Raw genomic sequence first — 21,101 nt, 5'->3', positions numbered from 1 at the left:
ACCTTTCCTATCTAAAATGTAAAAAAATGTAGTATACATACACTTTAAGAGACCAACCATTAACCTCAGACATACTGTAACTGATATACACTATATCACCAAAAGTGCGTTTAAACGCACATGAACTTTAATGGCATCCCAGTCTTAGTCCGTGGGGTTCAGTATAGGGTTGGCTCCGCCCTTTGCCGCTATAACAGCTCCGCCTCTTCTGGGAAGGCGTCCTATGGCAATATAGTGTATATTAAAATTTCCTTCATGAAAAATAACCGCCATATTTACTGACTGTTTCCTCCTTCCAGGATCTGTGTGTGGAGATCCAGAGTAAGCCGGGAGATCTGGACATGGTTCTAGAGAAGGGTCAGGTGATCCTGGAACTGCTGTCAGGTAAATGGACTGACTGGGCGGAGACGTAGATCAGTGAGAATGGTAGGGGAGGAATGTGATTTGCTGGTTGTGTTACTAATGAGTTCCTATACTACCGGGGGGTCACCGTTCACCTGCTGAGCCCCACCGGCTGTGCTGGGCAGAAGATACATTCAGGAAGAGGTCAAGGTAAGACAGCCAGGCTCATCCTGCAATCGTCAGTGACACTAGAGCAGAAAAAGACACTGACTGGAGAAGGTGAGGGGATTCCAGTGATACTGGACTGCAGAGCTAACAATCTATGAATTAGGAAGAACAGAACTGTATAGAAAACAGTAATATTAGGGTCACTCGCTGTCCCCAGGTTATAAAGGTTCAACTTGGGAAGTGGTGATGTCCCAATGAAGGGAAACATTGACTTGAAGGTAGACAGAATGGCGGAAAGTTCTTTCTCCGGATCTGGTTGGTGGTCGGGGTGTGGTACAGATACTGAGCCACCATGAGCCGGATGACTCTCTGCAGGAGTAGTTTGGTTTGCATCACCTGGTGACAGGTTCTCGTGAAAGAAATGGAGAAAAGGATTCCCCTGCCAAAGGTTAACGTCACAAATGTTTTTAAACGTTCTGCAGATCGCTCCTAAATTCATACCAAATAAAGTTTAGTGAGAGCAGAAATTGTGAGCAATGGCCTAGAACAGCCTTTCTCAGACAGGTTTACTGCAGAGGATTCCATAACTACCGTAACCACTAATGTAAGGGGCATTCTTCTTCCAGCTGCCCACCAATATGAGGGTCCTTGTCCCACTGACCAGAAATATGTATGGGGGTTCTTTGCTGCTGATCAGTAATGTAAAGGGTGCCCTTCACCACTGACCTTCAATATAAGGGGCCCTTCACCACTGACCTTCAATATAAGGGGCCCTTCACCACTGGCCATCAATATAAAGGTATCCTTCACCACTGGCCTTCAATATAAGGGGCCCTTCACCACTGACCTTCAATATAAGGGGCCCTTCACCACTGACCTTCAATATAAGGGGCCCTTCACCACTGACCTTCAATATAAGGGGCCCTTCACCACTGGCTATCAATATAAGGGGCCCTTCACCACTGGCCATCAAAATAAAGGGGGCCTTTCGCTGCTGACCATCAATATAAAGGTATCCTTCACCACTGGCCATCAATATAAAGGTATCCTTCACCACTGGCCATCAATGTAAAGGTATCCTTCACCACTGGCCATCAATATAAGGGTGTCTTTCACCACTGGCCATCAATTTGAGGGGACCCTTCATTGCTGACCATCAATATAAGGGTGTCCTTCACCACTGACCATCAATATAAGGGTGTCTTTCACCACTGGCCATTAATTTAAGGGGTCCCTTTGCTGCTGATCATCAATATAAGGGGGCCTTTCGCTGCTGACCATCAATATAAGGGTATCCTTCACCACTGGCCATCAATACAGGGGGGGCACTTTGCACAGGGCTAGGGTTTTCTCCACTGACCACTAAGTTTCACTGACCATTGCCGGGAAATCTTTTCCACTGACTAGCAATGAAAAGAGGGATCTCCTCTACTGACCACCAATAGGGGGACCTTTCTTCAATGACAACCAACCTAGGAGGAGATGACAATTTTTATGGTCGACTTTTCCTTTCTGGTCATTATGATTTGTTTCATGTTAATTGAGTAGATGGAATAATTATAGCAGGGGTTGCCTGAGACCTGGAAATTATTCCAAGGTTCCTCTGGGGTGATAAGGGCGTTCTAGACTATCTGTGACCATAATTTTGTTTTGTTTTTGGGTGCTTAGCAGTATGACCTGTGTAAGGGGTTGCCCAGTTTATTACCAGGGTGCTTTGTGTTATTGGGGTGCTTTGTGTCAGTTGGGTGCTTTGTGTTAGCAGAATTCTCTATGTTAGGAGGTGCTCTTTGTTAGAGGGGTGTGGCATAACAATTAGGAGCTTTCCGGTTGTTCTTGGTTGCACGGTGTGTGATATCATTGTGTGGTGGAATCTCATGTCTTGTGTCTAACATCTTTTAGGAGAGGAATCTCAGCTTTGCCAAGAAAAGATGGACGCTCTGCGGGTCCGGTATATTATTGTAGCTCAGAGCGCTGGTGACATGCTCCAGAGAACAGAACAAACTTTACAAGCCACAGAACACCTAGACCCCTCTCAGGAAGACATTTCCCTGTGGCTGGGCCGGATGGAGAAGCTGGCATCTTCTGTGAGCGGGGAAGGCGGTGGGGAACGCAGCATGCTAAGTGCCAGTGACACAGAAAAGGTGGGTGACCAATAAACAGTAAGGGGGTTCACATTCCTGCTATGACTATCCTGACTTTCTCCATTTTGATTTCAGCTGGACCAGGTTGTTCTGACTGAGTTGTCTCATCTTCGTGACGCTGAGCGACATCTGGAGAAGCTGAGTCGAGTCACACTGGATGTGGAGGCCTTAAAGGCGCAGATGAGGGATCATAAGGTGATGAGGGTGGGCAGGCCTGGGATGAGTCCACGGGGAAGACATGACAGGTTATAGGGGGTCATCATCATTACCACCCCCACAGTAAGTGGATGTCTCATCTCCTATGTGTGGACTAGAGCTTTGGCTTTTTCTCTTGGATAGCTGATGGCCGTGGACGTTCTACAACACTGCGGCATCACCGAAAGGCTGCTGGGTATCTCTGACATTCTGCTGACCTTGTGCCCACAGGCCACCCAGGATCGGTTGCAGGTGAGGAGGGTGCAAGTATCCAAATTCTTCTTGTCTTTACACGTTCATTCCATCTTATCCTTCCCACTATCATATGGTTTTAGTGTACTTTGGAAGGACCATGTTGAGGGTCAACCCTTGTCCTGAAGGAGGATAGGAGGAAGTAGAAATAGCTTCGTCGCCATTCATTACTTTAGAACATTGCTGAGTGCAGAGCCTGTCTGTGCCACAAGGTAACCGCAGGCAGCCATATACCATAGAGGGCAAGACTACTGCAAAGGAGACAAAGCTTAAAGAGGACCTGTGCTTTTGAAACTGTACCCAAGCAGAGGACAAAGGACTAGTCACCAGTATTGCCTGTGATGTTCCTGCAATTGATCTCAGTAGAAGCAGGGCTTTGCTTCCTGGTGTCAGAGCTGCCCCCTTGATGACGGAGTTCTTATTTTTCTCCCTCAAGTAGAACCCCATTATCATACAAAAGCAAAATATTCATATAAAATGAGAAAATGCTGAAATGACACTGAAGAAGGTTGGAGGGCAGCTCACATGCAGTGCAGGAACTGACACGCTGATGAAGGTAGAGGGAATGGCACCCCAACATGCATATACAGTGTAAACAAGCCATATTATCCTTCAGCACAGCACAACGCACATATAGGAACCCTCTGTCTGTTGCGTAGCATTGGGAAAAATAATGCAGGTGTGCTGTATTGCGCTTTGTGGTTAATGAAGAACCCATTCACAGTGAATCAACATGTGGCAATGATCAAAAAAATGCATGTTAACTCATCTGTAATGGGGCCATAAGTGTTTTTCATAAGAGGACATTTTCTAAAATGATGTTATGTGATTGCTTTGGATGAGTACAGAACTCAATGAAGCTAAGCTTGGATATGTCCCCCCCAGGCGTCTCTGGAGTCCCTGAAGGAGAAGTGTCCACGTATAGCGGCCCAGGTGACCTCCTCGCCCCCTGCTCTGGAGCACACCCTCACCATGCTTGCCCAGTTTTCAGAAGCTGAGGAGGAGCTGCTGCCCTGGATAGAGGAGGCAGAGTTCGACTTACCGCAAAGATCTCCTAACTGTGGCCTCTCCGGAGATTTCAGGGAACAACAAGAGAGACTGCAGGTGAGTAGGAGGCGCATGATAATCTGTATAGGATGGTGTACATGTGAGCAATATACAAGCTTTCCCTTTCTGGGAGGATAACCCGTAAAATATACAGTCTTCCCTTTCCTGGGATCATATCCTGTACAGTATACAATCTGCTCTTCCTGGGAGGAGAACCTGTACAATGTACAATCTGCCCCTTCTTGGGATAATAACCCATACAATATACAACATGCCCCTTACTGGGAGGATAATCCATACAATATACAATCTGTTACAGACTACAAATTCGAGTCATTTAGCCAACTGTCCATCCACAGCCACCGGTTTATAGATGATATTGTTCTTAAATATAGAACTATTTAGCCAACTATCCAGAGCTGCTGGTTTACAGACCAGATACATCCTAAATATAGAGCCTTTTATCCAACCGTCCATCCAGAGCCGCCGGTTTATAGACCAGATACATCCTAAATATAGAGCCTTTTATCCAACCGTCCATCCAGAGCCGCCGGTTTATAGACCAGATACATCCTATATATAGAGCCTTTTATCCAACTGTTCATCCAGAGCCGCCGGTTTATAGATTAGATACATCCTATATCAAAAGCCATTTATCCAACTGTCCATCCAGAGCCGCCGGTTTATAGACCAGATACATCCTATATATATATAGCCATTTATCCAACTGTCCATCCAGAGCAGCCGGTTTATAGACCAGATACATCCTATATATAGAGCCATTTATCCAACTGTCCATCCAGAGCCGCCGGTTTATAGACCAGATACATCCTATATATAGAGCCATTTATCCAACTGTCCATCCAGAGCCGCCGGTTTATAGACCAGATACATCCTATATATAGAGCCATTTATCCAACTGTCCATCCAGAGCCGCCGGTTTATAGACCAAATAAATCCTATATATAGAGCCATTTATCCAACTGTTCATCCAGAGCCGCCGGTTTATAGACCAGATACATCCTATATATAGAGCCATTTATCCAACTGTCCATCCAGAGCCGCCGGTTTATAGACCAGATACATGCCAAATATAGAGCCATTTATCCAACTGTCCATCCAAAGCCATTGGTTTATAGATTAGATACATCCTATATATAGAGCCATTTATCCAACTGTCCATCCAGAGCTGCTGAATATAACACAGATACATCCTAAATATAGAGCCATTAACTTGTGTTTGTTGGTCACTGTACCAGGCTCTGCGGGAGGTGGTTGCTGAACATAAGCCACTTGTCACCAAACTACACCGAGTCGCCTGTAAGCTGTCTGAGTTGTGTCCCGAAGAGAGTTCTGTATTCCAGCAAAGATTTGAATGTGCAGAGAAACGGTATTGTGCCATCCGGGAGGCCGTCCGCCAGGCAGCTGCTGTCCTCGAGGATACCGTTCCCCGATATAGCCAGGTCAGTTTTCTTTCATTATCTGTGATAATCTCCCAACACCAATAAATACATCATTCTTTCTACAGCCACTGTCTAGTATGTTCTATTATGTCTTATCTATCTCCTGTGTGGTTCTCATTGTTCCCCGTAGCCATAGAGTAACCTGCCAAGTCTTGTACCTTACCTATAGATCAGTGAGAGGATAGATATGATGTCTGAGAGCTTGGAGCGGCTCAAGAGTCGGACGAAGAGCTCTACGTCTGTACGCGGGGAGCCCTCTCGGATTCGGGAACAGCTTCAAGAAAACTCTCAAGTTCAAGCTGAGCTGGAGAAACTGGGAGTCGCTCTGGAGAACATCAGCAGACAGGGCAGTGAGCTGGCTTCCAGCCTTCCAGATGATGCTAAAGAATCACAGGGTATTTGTCTTCCAGATGTCACTCCGGTCACAGTGTTTCGGCTTCTGTTTGAATGAGACATGACCAAAAGCTCATCTGTTCCCGGCCACGCTGGAATCTTTTTGTTTTTGCTGCTTGAACATTAGAGCAAAGGTCCGCAATGTATGACATTTCACCACCAACAAACTATGGCTCTTCTGTGACACTAATAATACCCAACATTGTAATATTAAATAGTTTACTCCAACCCTAACCTCTCACCTCTCAACCTCTACCAAGAACCTCTTCCTAATCCCCAACCCTAAACTCAACCAACACCTGTTTCTAACCTCTAATTCTAACCCTCAGCTTACCTCCTATTTCTATCCCTTAACCTAGATCTTTAAAGGTACCCCAGCTTTACCCCAATTCTTAATCTCTAACCCTTAATCCAGCCTCTTTTCCCAACCTCTAACCCTGGACCCAATCCTTAACTCACTAACTCTAATTCTCAACTCAACTCCTAATTTTGTTTTACGATTGCAATTTGTGGCATCAGCATGTCCATAATGCTAACCATAAACTAGTAATTTTTTGGTAACACCCCTAACCCTGAACACAACCCATACTTCCCATCAACACACCTAACCCTAAACTCAACCCATACCTCCCATCAACACACCTAACCCTACACTCAACCCATACCTCCCATCAACACACCTAACCCTACACTCAACCAATACCTCTCACCATCACCCCTAACCCTGAACACAACCCATACCTCCCATCAACACACCTAACCCTAAACACAACCCATACCTCTCACCATCACCCCTAACCCAAAACACAACCCATACCTCTGACCATCACCCCTAACCCTGAACACAACCCATACCTCCCATCAACACACCTAACCCTAAACACAACCCATACCTCTCACCATCACCCCTAACCCAAAACACAACCCATACCTCTGACCATCACCCCTAACCCTGAACACAACCCATACCTCCCATCAACACACCTAACCCTAAACACAACCCATACCTCTCACCATCACCCCTAACCCAAAACACAACCCATACCTCTGACCATCACCCCTAACCCTGAACACAACCCATACCTCCCATCAACACACCTAACCCTAAACACAACCCATACCTCTCACCATCACCCCTAACCCAAAACACAACCCATACCTCTGACCATCACCCCTAACCCTGAACACAACCCATACCTCCCATCAACACACCTAACCCTAAACACAACCCATACCTCTCACCATCACCCCTAACCCAAAACACAACCCATACCTCTGACCATCACCCCTAACCCTGAACACAACCCATACCTCCCATCAACACACCTAACCCTAAACACAACCCATACCTCTCACCATCACCCCTAACCCTAAACACAACCCATACCTCTGACCATCACCCCTAACCCTGAACACAACCCATACCTCCCATCAACACACCTAACCCTACACTCAACCCATACCTCTCACCATCACCCCTAACCCTGAACACAACCCATACCTCTCATCAACACACCTAACCCTAAACACAACCCATACCTCTCACCATCACCCCTAACCCAAAACACAACCCATACCTCTGACCATCACCCCTAACCCTGAACACAACCCATACCTCCCATCAACACACCTAACCCTAAACTCAACCCATACCTCTCACCATCACCCCTAACCCAAAACACAACCCATACCTCTGACCATCACCCCTAACCCTGAACACAACCCATACCTCCCATCAACACACCTAACCCTACACTCAACCCATACCTCTGACCATCACCCCTAACCCTGAGCACAACCCATACCTCCCATCAACCTACCTAACCCAAAACACAACCCATACCTCTGACCATCACCCCTCACCCTAAACATAACCCATAGCTCCTTTGAGCTCCACAGATGCTGGACTTACATTTCTCCAGTATTACATATTTCTTCTGGCTGTTCTTTCTCCTTTTATCCCCTTTGGTGGCTCCTCTAACAGACCTATCTAACATACCTCTGACCATCACCCCTAACCCTGAACACAACCCATACCTCCCATCAACACACCTAACCATAAACTCAACCCATACCTCTCACTATCACCCCTAACCCAAAACACAACCCATACCTCTCACCATCACCCCTAACCCTAAACACAACCCATACCTCTCTCACCATCACCCCTAACCCTAAACACAACCCATACCTCTCACCATCACCCCTCACCCTAAACATAACCCATAGCTCCTTTGAGCTCCACAGATGCTGGACTTACATTTCTCCAGTATTACATATTTCTTCTGGCTGTTCTTTCTCCTTTTATCCCCTTTGGTGGCTCCTCTAACAGACCTCCACATATTTGCAGGACTCCAGCAACGGACAGAAGCGTTATTGGCAGACTGGAAGCAGCTGTGTGGCCGCACAGAGGAGCACGATTCTTGGCTGTCTGGACTTCTCATGTTGGCAGAAAGGTTCTGGGTCAGTCTCTCTGACCTGGCGGTCAATCTCGGAGACACCCAGCAGATGGTCCTGGATACAGAACAACCCAGCCCTGACCCTGACTCTATCAGAACCCGGTTGGATGCTATGCAGGTAAAGAAGAAGCTCGGAGCAACTGTACAACTTCTTTCTCAGGAAAGATATAAAGGGCATTGTTAGAAAATATCGAGGGAATATTCTAAAAGTCCAAGATTTTTATCTGTAATCCAATATAGATTGTGGCTTCCCACGGGACAGCATCCTCTTTTCACATGACTTTGAATTGGGAAAACTCAATTTCTTGCTCCACTTTGTTTGAGTTGCTGTGGGCAAGAGGATGAGTCTGGAACCATAGAACATGGTGTCCATGTTTTTACAGGCTCGCATTAGAGGGCTTTAATTATCAGTACAGTCAGGTGCAGAAGGGGGGGGGGTCCAAAATTAGAGCCACTGGGCAGGTAAACTATCCCTGTAAGTTGAAATACAACATTTTTTTTTATTGTCTGGCACACACCTTTAAGTTTAAAAGAATGATTTGTGTTCATATGCATCTAAAAGTTAGAGAATTCCTGGAAAGCTTCACCTGGGATTTCTTTCGTCCACCTAGCTGTACCCAGCAATTTAGCAGTTTAGAAGAAGATGGGCAGACAGTCATAGGAAGCGTGTGGGCAGTGCTGCACCTTTGTAGTGACATGCCTGCAATTCTGATCTCGTAGGGTCTCCACAAAATAAACTCTCACCATGTGCATATGTAATTATGATTGTCCTCCCTCCACCACCAGGCTCTCCGGGAAGACATTGACAATCTGCAGAATGAGCTGGATGTACTGGGCTCCCTTGGAGTGGACCTGATGTCTTCATGTGGGGACATGGACAAGCCAGATGTAACCAAGAGCCTGGATGAGGCAAGTAGGATATGCAATGATAGATTTATGAGTTTTATAAGCAGAAGAATAATTTGCCATTGCCTTATAAAATGTGTATACTGTAAGCAGTGGTCTGTACTATGACACATCAGAAGATCTACACCAAGCAGGGCTCATTCACACTTTCCAGGAATGGAAACTTGGAAACTTAGGTGTGAATAGCTGCCTGTGGTTGGTAATGGGCCTTCAAAATTGATGATTGCAGGACATCAGGTGTCCCTTCCATGGCTTCAGTGAGAGGTGTCTTCCAGGACTGTCTTTTACTACATCCAAATCCTGCTTGAGACCCAAAAATATGTGTGACCTTCAAGCAAACTTGAGCATCATCCATGCACACCAGCTGCACATATTCACGCTAACTTTGCTCCCCCATTGTTCCAGTTGGCCAACAGGAGGTAAAAGAAATGACCAGTACCTGTAGTTATGAGGAGCATGTGGCTCACGCCCCTTCCTCCCATTGGTGCATGGTGGTTGGACAATATGTGAGCCACGCCCCTTTTTGCCCACCCATATTAATTGGGGTGTACATGACTTATGACTTACATCCCTTCCTCCCACTGGTGCGTTGTAATAGGGTCACATGTGACTCATGACCTTCCTCCGAACAGTGGTGGATGTTGGGCCATCTGTAACGTGGTGACTGGGCCCCACGTGACTCACACCCATTCCTTCCCTGGTGTGTGGTAATTGGGCCACACGTGACCCGTGCCTCTTCCAGCCACCAATGCATGGTGATTGGGCCAGATGAAATTCATGCAGCTTCCTCCCACTGGTGCATGATAATTGGACCACATATGACTCGCCCCTCTTTCTCCCAGTGGTGAGTGGGGGAGGAGAGAGCTCTTAGCCCTGTGTGAGCTCCAGGTAGCCGCTTGGAGATAACACAGGGCTTTCCCTTTTTCCCTAATGGCAGACAAACAATATGAATTTGTGCTGCTGGAGGGGCCACCATTAAAGTGTACTTTGGCATGTACAGGTTCACTTTAGGTTTCCAGTGCAGATGTGTAAATGGGTCTGTAGAGATGTCCACTATAACGCCAACAATGAAGCCTTCAGTGGTTATCGCTCAATTAAACATGAAAAAAAAGGATATTCATTATTTTATTTTTTGGACTTTGTGGAACTCTGCTGTACAAAGCGCACCCAGGATAACGTCTCTTGTCTCTTCAGCTGTATGCGGCCTGGAACGGTCTGAGCAAGCTCTGGGGTGAGCGCAACGCACATCTGGAGGATCAACTGAAGGTTACACTACGATACCAGGAGACCGTTCAGGTATGGAGCTATGTGTAGCCTATACCAGGGTGATAGGAGGATGATAAATGTCATTTATTACCCTTGGAGGAGATACCAATCTTAGGATGTCATTGGCTGGGCACATTATGACACAAATACCAATAACCATCCAAGCTTCTCATGTAGAGCCATCATTTCCTTCTCTCATATAGGCACATGTGGCATCTGCATGTATCATAACTGACCATTAATCTCTATATTTCTCCCAAGACATAGGACTTTCTTCACTGTGCTTTTCTCTTTCCACAGAGGCTGCAGGATTGGCTGCTTGTAGCTGAGTCTCGCCTATCTGAGGAGTTCCTCGTGGGTGGAGACTTGGACATGGTGAGGCGTCAGCTGTCTGACTTAAAGGTATGTGCAGAGTACATCCTGATTTTTAGATTTGTAATTGATCTTTTGACTTTTTACACATAGCAACAGCACCTCCCAGGCCTTTTTAGGATTACTTTTCTGCAGGGCTGTCCCTATAATGAGGCGGCATCTCTTTGGGTCACATGGCGGGCAGCAGGCAGAACAACATGGCTCTGTTCGCAGTGGGCCTGCGCGTCCCAGGTTGCTAAGAGTCAGGCGGGAAGATGTGTAAGGGCCATACACATCTTCCCACCTTGCTCTTAGCAACCTGGGTGCACTAGCTGGTGTCCCACCCAGCTCACTGATGTCACTGGTTGCCCTGAGATGAGCAGGACGCTGGCCAGGGAGTCCTGCTCAGCTCCAGGCAACCAGTGACTTCAGTGAGCTGGGTGGGATGCTGGCCAGAGCTAAAGCTGGTGAGATGATCCACCTCCCCCCCACCTTAGCGTGCACCACCTGCACCCTCAATCCCCCCCTGGGGACCTTTGCTCAGCTACGGGTCATAGTGGGTCCTTGGGCAGGAATAGGCCCATGCAGGTCTCTAGAGCCCGACATGGATACAAAGTCAGTGACCGCTTTTCACCCATCTAATGATAACATTTAACTTACTATGGTGTGTCTCGGGAACAGGAATTTAAGAGGGAGCTGTATCAGCACCGAGTGGAGCTGGAGAGCATCGGGCACCAGAACCTGGACAAGTCTGATGGATCGCAGCTGAGTGACTACAGAGAGCGCTGGGACCGGCTGGAGGAGGAGGCTGTGAACCGCCAGGTGCCATTTATCTTCATCAAATGTTATATATAACCGATTAACCAAGAAAGCCGGATATATGATGTTTGGTCTTTGTTCCTTCATTGCACTTTTATAGCTGAACAAACGGCAATGACATATAATAGATACCAGAAGCCACAGGACAGCCTGCTTGGACTTGTTGTTCATCATTGCATGCCGAATATAAGAGCATAGGGCAATTCTACATTGTTACAGTCAGAGGTTCAGGTGGAGATCTTTCATTAACAATTCTTGTCACTGTCCTCACAGCACAAGCTAGAAGATGCCCTGCTGGGACTTGGCCAGTTCCAGAACCAGCTGGAGGAGCTTCTGAACTGGCTCTCCCACACCAAGGAGCAGCTCCAGGGGCCCCGCCAGCCTTGTACCGACCTGCAAACCTGTGAGATCGAGCTGGCCAAACACAAGGTGGGTGCATTGGGAGCGTACTCATTCAACAATGACCTCAATGTGCTACAATAGAGAACTATGCACACCGCAGACCTTCCCTATTGTTAGGTAGTTAGGGCCCCCATTTGCCTTCAGAGCAGCCTTGACCATGTCTGCACGCATTGAGTTGTATGTGACATATTGGCCACAAAGTGTATATGATACAAGGACATAATTACAGTCTAACAATGTCACCTCCGCTACTCACAGTTGGGGTGGGTGGAGGACTTTTCTATGCAATGCAGGCAGATCATGGCTGGTGGGTGGAGCCATCAGGGTGCTGTACATAGCTTTCTGAAAACATCACAGCACCCTGCCTCAGTATTCCTCTCTCAAGAACCAGTAGTCTTGATGCAAGCAGTGGGCTGGCTCTTGGGAGGAGTTATGCAATTAATAAAATGCCTTGATGGGTGGGTGTCAGTCTGGAGGAGTGGGCGTTCCTAGGCAGACTGTATTTGCATGCAGACCACCCTAGGTAACAGTGTGATTGTTGTGTGTCGCCCCCCTGCAGGTCCTGCGGAATGACGTCCTCTCTCACACCCGCACAGTGGAGTCAGTGGATGAGGCCGGACGGGCAATCTTGCTGACCTCTCTTGGCGACGGCGCGGAGACCCTCCAGGCCAGGCTGAGCGAACTGACACAGCGGTGGGAGTTTGTCCGGAGCGAGACGGAGAGGCGACAGCTGGAGCTGGAGAATGACCTCAGCAGGGTATTCTATAATCTGCCCAAAACACAAAGATTACATGCAAACTAATACCTCCTGATTTCAGTCTTTTCAAGGATGAGTTTAAAACGCTCGCCCGTCTGCCTGAATCACGAATAGTATAGGCGACACTGAATGGGTCAAGCCTACGCAAACCCAGAAATGTCATATATTGCAGCTCACCAGTCCGTAGCTGTGATGGCTGCATTCGTTTTCTTTTCCTTTTTTCCACCTAGTGATCCTGCCAGTAACACACTTCCTGCCCTAGGGTGACAACGCTCACTGTCTGTACTATACCTATGGAGGAACAGTGTTGTCACCCTAGAAAAGGACTATGCAACCCTCCCTCCTCTTCTGATCTCCATGACTGGGGGGGGGGTGTTCTGTAGTTCACAGAAGATAGCTAGGAAGGCTAACATTGTTTTAGATTTTAGATTAGCTCACAGGAAGTGACACTGGCTTCCTATCAAGAGGTATTTTTCTGTAATTGCAGAATGTATGTTGCCATTTATATATATAACCAGGGTGTAGTCATTTAATATATATACAGTATACTGTACATTTGGGGTGGATGGAAAAAAGCCCTGTTCACACTATGATGAGCCAACTTTGGCCCGGCTGGAACACATCATTGCAGGTACTCCATGAGGGTCTTCTACACAGTCCTAATGATAGAGTTGACCAATCAGACATCAGTACAGTGCACACAGGTCCATTGCTGCTTCCTTCTCCTATGGATGGGGGATGGAAAATAGAAAGCCCTGTTCAGTCCTATGGTGAGCCAACATTGGCCCAGATAGAACAGTTCATGGCAGATACTCCAAGAGGGTCTACAAAGGGCAAGTGATAGAGTTGACCAATCGGATACCAGTGCATTGCACACCTGTCCATGGCTGGTTCCTTCTCCTATGGATGCTGTGCTCAGACTCATCTTTAACATGTTATGGTTCACCCCAAGGTTATCATCATGGTGGTTGTACTGTGAGCAATTTACCATGGATTGGAGAGTCCTCCTGGAAGCTCATCCGCTATCACCCGTACCTCCAAGAGTGCCCACCATTGTGTGTTCCGATATTGGTTCTGCTTATTTTTTTGTTTCTGATGCTCCCTGGTTTAGCTATTGATCCCATTCTCATCTGGCCCTCCTGGTACTGTATGCGTCCATCTGTTTTCTGCTGTGTCCTGTCTGTGACCTCACTCAGTCTGATCCCCAGACAACTCAATCTGATGTCGGATTTTGATATTTGGCCCATCTGATCATCCTTCTTCTCAGCCTCCTGCTGGAGAAAGATCACTTAGTTCAGGTTTGGTAATCCGGTGATATAAAAGACGGGAGCATTGAGTATTGATGAACTATATATATAGCAAGTAGTCAGGGCAGCCATCAGAAATTTTGGGGCCCCTTACACAGCTTTAGGCCGGGCCCCCCACCGCGCCGCTGGACGCAGGGCTTAGTGACGCGCTGGACGCAGGGCTTAGTGACGCGCTGGACGGAGGACCCACCTGAGAGTGACCCTGCAGAGCCCACCATAGATGCTGCACAGCCCATCTGAGACTTTCTATGGTGGGCTCTGAAGGGATCTCAGGTGGGCTGGTCAGGGCTGCATCCCTCCTTTCCTTCCTTCCTTCCTAGCTCCTCTTACCTGCACACATGGCCTCGTCTGGCGCCGGACCGGCCAGAAGTAATGTCACGTCACAAACGTGATGTCACTTCCGGCAGTCTGACATCAGATGAGCAGCGTCGCTGATGGGGCCCTAGCTTGTCTCAAAGCCGCTGGAGCGGCAATGTTGGGGCCCTGCGGTGCTAGGGCCAGGCCTCCGCCTCCTCGCCCTTTTCCGTCGGCCGATAGTCATGTAAGGGACCCGGGTGGGCCCCCCAGGCTGCCCGGGCCCCTTACATGAGTATCGGCCGTACCCCCCTGATGGCTGCCCTGCAAGTAGTTACTGAAGGTGAAGAGCCGTGCATGAGCATTCATCAACTCTGGGCAGTGGTTGGGCCTTTCCATACATTCTGTTTGTTAAATATGTGCAATGGATTTTCCTTCACATTATATTATTTGTATCAACTCATCTTGATATTTAGAGGCTCTGGTGAAGACTCAGCCCATCTATTGTCTCCCTTCTCATAGGTGCAGGATGTCGCCCTGGAGGTCACCGATCTTCTGCAGTGGCTGGAAGAGGTGGAGGCCCGTCTGTCCTTCTGCAAACCTGTGTGGGGTCATCCGGAATCCACCAGAGAAGCTCTGACCAAACACCTGGTGAGGGACCTCGGCTATAAAAGTACAATAAGTATATGGCAGTGCTTTGTCACTGGGTGCGCTGGCTGGCTGGAGTTTTAACAACTCAACTTAAATGTGTGTTTGCTCTGCCCCCTTCTCCTGCATCATACTACACTTTATGCATCATAGACTTCAATCCAAAATCTTTCCTTTCTTCTCTCAGTCTCCAATTCCTCTGCAATGTTATACCCGCTCTCTTCTGCTCCTGTCATATTACACTTCCCTCCTGCACCATGCAATGGGTTATGCTCATCCTGCACTCTGTGAGGTCCTTATCCCTTTTTCCTGTTCCATTATTCTCCTTCCTCTGTCACTCTGCTCTCTTCTACCTCCAGTATTGCTTGATCCTGCATTCTACATTCTTCCTCCTTCATTTCTGAAATATTATTATACAGGATTTATATAGAAATATTGCCCAATGTTAGTTTATCAGAGCTTTACCTCCCTGCCCCACCCCTTCCATTGACATTTTGCTCTAAGTCTCTGCCTCCTCTGCTGTATTCCCTCTGCCCGATGAACCCTGCTATATTTCATCTGGCTCCTGCACTCTGTCTCCTCTCATCCACCTCCTGCACCCTGCCCACCTCTGCCTCCTGCACTCTGCTATATTTCCTCTGCCTCCTGCACTCTGTTTCCTCTCCTCTGCTTCCTGCCATATTCCATCACCTGTCTGCCTCTTGCACCCTGCCCATCTTTCTCTTCTTCCTTTACATTAGCACTGGTTATGTTACACCTCTGATTGCACAGGATCTGTGTTGTATCTGTGTGCTGCATTTTTTTTAGCTTTCCACATTCTGCTGTATTCCCTCTTCCTCCTGCACCCTTTTGTATTACCTTTGCCTTCTGCACTCTACTGTATTTTATCTGTCTCTTGCCCTCGGCTGTATTTCCTCTGCCTCCTGCACTCAGCTGTATTCCCTCTTCCTCCTGCACTCTGCTATATTTCCTCTTCCTCCTGCATCCTGTTGTATTGCCTCTGCCTCCTGCACTCTGCTGTATTTTCTTCTGCCTCCTGCACTCTGCTGTATTTCCTCTACCTCCTGCATCCTGTTGTATTGCCTCTGCCTCCTGCACTCTGCTGTATTTTCTTCTGCCTCCTGCACTCTGCTGTATTTCCTCTACCTCCTGCACCCTGTTGTATTCCCTCTACCTCCTGCACTCTGCTGCATTTTCTTCTGCCTCCTGCACTCTGCTGTATTTTCTTCTGTCTCCTGCACTCTGCTGTATTCCCTCTGCCTCCTGCACTCTGCTGTATTCCCTCTGCCTCCTGCACTCTGCTGTATTCCCTCTTCCTCTTGCACTCTGCTGTATTCCCTCGGCCTCCTGCACTCTGCTGTATTTTCTTCTGCCTCCTGCACTCTGCTGTATTCCCTCTGGCTCAGGGACCCTGCTGTATTCCCTCTGGCTCCGGGACCCTGCTGTATTCCCTCTGCCTCCTGCACTCTGCTGTATTCCCTCTGGCTCCGGGACCCTGCTGTATTTCCTCTGCCTCCTGCACTCTGCTATATTTCCTTTGCCTCCTGCACTCTGCTCTATTCCCTCTTCCTTCTGCACTCTGCTGTATTTTCTTCTGCCTCCTGCACTCTGCTGTATTCCCTCTGCCTCCTGCACTCTGCTGTATTCCCTCTGCCTCTTGCACTCTGCTGTATTTTCTTCTGCCTCCTGCACTCTGCTATATTTCCTCTGCCTCCTGCACTCTGCTGTATTCCCTCTGCCTCCTGCACTCTGCTGTATTCCCTCTGCCTCCTGCACTCTGCTGTATTCCCTCTGCCTCCTGCACTCTGCTGTATTCCCTCTGCCTCCTGCACTCTGCTGTATTCCCTCTGCCTCCTGCACTCTGCTGTATTCCCTCTGCCTCTTGCACTCTGCTGTATTTTCTTCTGCCTCCTGCACTCTGCTATATTTCCTCTGCCTCCTGCACTCTGTTTCCTCTCCTCCACCTCCTGCACCCTGCCCACCTCTCTCTCTTCTTGCTTCACATTAACACTGGATATGTTACACCTCTGATCACACAGGATCTGTGTAAAGAGATGGAGTCTAAGCAGCACACATACAACAGCGTGCGGGACCGTCTCCAGCGCCTCCTGGCCTCCAGCCCTCACCCGCGAGGCTCCAGCGTTGAGCACCAGCTACGGATCCTGGAGCAAAAGTGGGAGAGCGCATACACCAAGGTGCAGGACAGAAAGGTGAGTGCAGGGGAGTTGTGGCGGCTCCATTATGGGGGTTATGTGCTCTCTGTCCCTCACCCCTGACCCCATGCTGTGTGTGACAGGCGTGCTTGTCGGATGGGTTGGCGATGATAACAGAGTTCCACAGCACCATGCAGGAAGTGTCTCAGTGGATCGGCCAAGCAGAGGGGCGACTCAACACGGCCGGACCACCCAGCATCATCTTAGAGACCGTCACCAATCAGATTCAAGAACACAAGGTGTGTGGAAGGCCATAGACCTGCTTTGGGAGGGCAATAGAACAGTGAAGCACAGTCACTATGATAGCATTGAGTAGGAAGTAGAACCTGAATATGTAATGAGTATATACGGTGGTACTTATAGAATGACTCACTGCACACAGAAACATAGATTTGTAAGGGTTATTTATAGACGTCTACCATGAAATATGTATATGCTGACCTTTTAAAATGCCAACTGCCTGGCTGTCATGCGTATCCTTTAGCTTCAATACATACCTCAGCCTTTGACTCAGCACAAGTATTCAGTAAGTGATGTAAGGACTACTGAGCTACATGTTATGGGTCAGTGACTTGGAAAGTACTGCAGCCAAAGGATCTCCGGGGAACGTGCCCATTTTGGCACATAATCCCTTGTTGTGGGCAGCCTGGTGCTAGTTGTGTTGCTGCCACTTAGTGGAATGTGCAATGTTTCTTCCTCAGGGTCTGGTGCAGGAGATCCAGCTGAACGAGGACAAGCTGTCCAGCCTGGAGTCAGTCTGCTCCCGTCTCAAGGATGTGAGTCGGAAACAGGAAGGGGACATGACCCAGTCCCTGGTGCAGGGCGCCCGGGAGCGGCTGGGGAAGGTGCAGGAGAGGGCGGCCGAGAGGGGCCGCAGTCTGGAGGAGTCCCGGAGACAAGCCAAGCAAGTGAGTCCTCCTTCAGCTTCCATCAGAAGCTTTACTCCAAGTCCCACGATAATGTGCCACAGAAATAGATCAGTTTCTTTCAACATGTGCCACTATTCAAAGAGCTGTGCCACCATTCAATGAGCTGTGCCACCATTCAATGAGCCGTGCCACAATTCAATGAGCTGTGCCACCATTCAATGAGCTGTGCCACCATTCAATGAGCTGTGCCACCATTCAATGAGCTGTGCCACCATTCAATGAGCTGTGCCACCATTCAATGAGCTGTGACACCATTCAATGAGCTGTGCCACCATTCAATGAGCTGTGCCACCATTAACTGAGCTGTGCCACAATTCAATTAGTTGTGTCCATTCAATGAGCTGTGACACCATTCAATGAGCTGTGACCCTATTCAATGAGTTGTGCCAACATTCAATGAGCTGTGCCACCATTCAATGAGCTGTGCCACCATTCAATGAGCTGTGACACCATTCAATGAGCTGTGACACCATTCAAAGAGCTGTGCCACCTTTTAATAAGCTGTGCCACACTCAATAGTATTTGTGCCACGTCTGGTACCCAATTATAATATCCTCGGTGTCGTGTCTGTTAGCTGATTGTAATAACCCCTGTAGGTGCCACATCTAGGGCCTGATTATAACCTCTGTTTGTGTCATGTCCGGTACCCAGCTTGGGTGCAATACATGGAATATATAGAATGTTTAACAAGGTTCTCTGTGGCTCTCCATGTACCAAGGAGGGGAAAGTCCGTTCCCGTTACTTGTGTACCAATAGGCAGCCATTGTGTCTCATTGTACATTGATGTGCCTCCTACTGGATAAGATTAAGCAATCCTGATTGGCTATATTGTCCTGAATGCGATCTTCTTGTCCTGAGCCAGCCTCCGGGGTTCTCATTCATTGTCTCTGAGTACAGCGCCCCCTGATGTCTGTTTTGGGAAGTGAAGAGGATGCTGAGCAGCTTACTTAGTCATTTCAGCTGTTATTAAGCCCCGCCCCCGTCCATCATTAGCAGGGCTGATTATGGTTTTAGTCAATTTGCACTTTTGGGGTGCTGAAGAATTGATTTGGGTTGAATTGTACTGAATGGTGGCACCCTCAGAGGCTGCATCGCACTGCACTGTATAGTTCTGAACGGAGTGTTTTGCCCCCGCAGTACACCGAGTCCCGGCGGATGCTTCTGGACTGGCTCCAGGAAGCGGACCAGAGTTTGGACTCCCAGAAGATCGACACCAGCGTCAGCCAGGAGCACATCAAGCAGCAGCTGGGCCAGCACAAGGTAGGGCGACCTTCAGAACTCACAGAGCCCCGAATTATATCATTTTACTTTACCTGATTGTGTCACATGGTATCCCCCCCACAGGACTTTCAGAAAGTCTTCCGCTCCAAGCGTCCCGTGTATGAGGCGACCCTGCGGAGCGGCCGCGCTCTCCGAGAGAAGATCCGATTGCCGGAGGATGGGCAGAAGATGGACGAATCGCTCGGGGAGCTGAGAGAGCGCTGGGAGCATGTCTGCAACAGGTCGACCGAGAGGTATGTACGTATGATGGGATAGAAATTCTCCGTCTTCCAGAGATTGGCGCAGTTTTGCTGCAGATGTGACATTCCATCGGTGGATGGATTTTCGCTGCCGTTATAGTGTCATGGCCTGATAATTGGGGGTCTATCTATAGTCAATTCACATAGCCATTCGCCCTACAAATCTTTCTGAATGTGCAAGTAGATGCAAAAAGGAATGCTTAGATATATATTTCAAGTTGAATGTATATAATGTAATACTACATTATGTCCACTAGATGGAGCATAGGGAATAAATATGTATTATCCTCCTTAGCTCCATCTAGTGGCCAAACTGCAGTATTTAAATACTTCCATTTGACCAGAAAAGAAAATATATCTGAGAACAGGGACATCCCTAGCATTTTCATCACCTGAGGCGGCCAAGGTGGTGTGCACGCTACAGGGGGGCGGGTGGTAGGTTGTGGTTGGGCGGGGGCCTCTGCATCATCTCTCGTCCAGCTTTTGCTGCTGGCCCACCCACTGACGTCACTGGTTGCCAGGAGCTGAATGCAGGGGCTGACTGGCAACTTTTAGCCCAGGGGGCAAGTACAACCTAGAGGCCCATGGTGCAGCAACTTGGCCTCCCTCCCGCTCTGCCTCTTCCCCCCGCCTTCTCCTTGCCCGTCTGCCACTTTTGCCATCCATGTAACGGTAGTGTGAATGGTCGGGTGATGTGAGGCAGGGAGGAGGTGCGGTGTGTGGAGCGTGGATGCGGGCGGGCAGGTCTGGCAGCTCGCTACGGCATCGGAGAGGCCCGGGGGGCAATTGCCACCCTGCCCCCCGGCCCAGTCCGCCCCTGGCTGAATGGGACACCGGCCAGAGCGTCCCAGGTTGCTAAGACTGCTGGGCAGGGAGATGTGTATGCCACTCTCCACATGACCCAAAGAGTTAGCTTCAGGCTGCCTCATTATAGGACAGCCCGGTCTAAGAACATTCCTTTTTGCATCTATTAGCATGGAAGGAACCTTCGGAAAGATTCACAGGGCAAAAGGCTCCTTGAATTTTGATATCAATAGACCCCTTATAGTGTGCTGGAAATATTTTGTGTAGTGATGATGATTCCTGAAACCCTAAAATTCTAAAACTATACTAACCCTGAACACTAACCCTTCCCCCTACCCCAAAAGGATCATACAGTTCAGGAGCCAGCGACTGATGAATTATCTGTGTATTGTCATATATTGTTGGAAATTTTGTATGTGTTTGTC

At 48.4% G+C, this 21,101-nt stretch overlaps 1 protein-coding gene across 1 annotated transcript in view; it reads left to right on the top strand.

Moving 5' to 3' along the window:
* Nucleotides 1–21,101, top strand: part of LOC108790619 (microtubule-actin cross-linking factor 1, isoforms 1/2/3/5-like) — a 38,250-nt gene that overhangs the window by 6,094 nt on the left and 11,055 nt on the right. Inside the window, exons 6-26 of the mRNA XM_018560927.1 lie at nt 300–384; nt 2,410–2,651; nt 2,727–2,846; nt 2,991–3,098; nt 3,984–4,202; nt 5,405–5,608; nt 5,778–6,003; nt 8,352–8,578; nt 9,247–9,373; nt 9,772–9,950; nt 10,561–10,662; nt 10,933–11,034; nt 11,665–11,805; nt 12,076–12,231; nt 12,764–12,961; nt 15,085–15,213; nt 17,250–17,420; nt 17,507–17,662; nt 18,125–18,331; nt 19,490–19,612; nt 19,697–19,866. Of these exons, the coding sequence (XP_018416429.1) occupies nt 300–384; nt 2,410–2,651; nt 2,727–2,846; nt 2,991–3,098; nt 3,984–4,202; nt 5,405–5,608; nt 5,778–6,003; nt 8,352–8,578; nt 9,247–9,373; nt 9,772–9,950; nt 10,561–10,662; nt 10,933–11,034; nt 11,665–11,805; nt 12,076–12,231; nt 12,764–12,961; nt 15,085–15,213; nt 17,250–17,420; nt 17,507–17,662; nt 18,125–18,331; nt 19,490–19,612; nt 19,697–19,866 (3,392 nt within the window). The remainder of the gene's footprint in view (nt 1–299; nt 385–2,409; nt 2,652–2,726; nt 2,847–2,990; nt 3,099–3,983; nt 4,203–5,404; nt 5,609–5,777; nt 6,004–8,351; nt 8,579–9,246; nt 9,374–9,771; nt 9,951–10,560; nt 10,663–10,932; nt 11,035–11,664; nt 11,806–12,075; nt 12,232–12,763; nt 12,962–15,084; nt 15,214–17,249; nt 17,421–17,506; nt 17,663–18,124; nt 18,332–19,489; nt 19,613–19,696; nt 19,867–21,101) is intronic.

The sequence above is a fragment of the Nanorana parkeri genome, unplaced genomic scaffold (genome assembly GCF_000935625.1).
Source record: "Nanorana parkeri isolate BGI_ZX_2015 unplaced genomic scaffold, ASM93562v1 scaffold488, whole genome shotgun sequence".
NCBI lineage: Eukaryota > Metazoa > Chordata > Amphibia > Anura > Dicroglossidae > Nanorana > Nanorana parkeri.
This window is presented reverse-complemented; position numbering and strand designations above follow the sequence as displayed.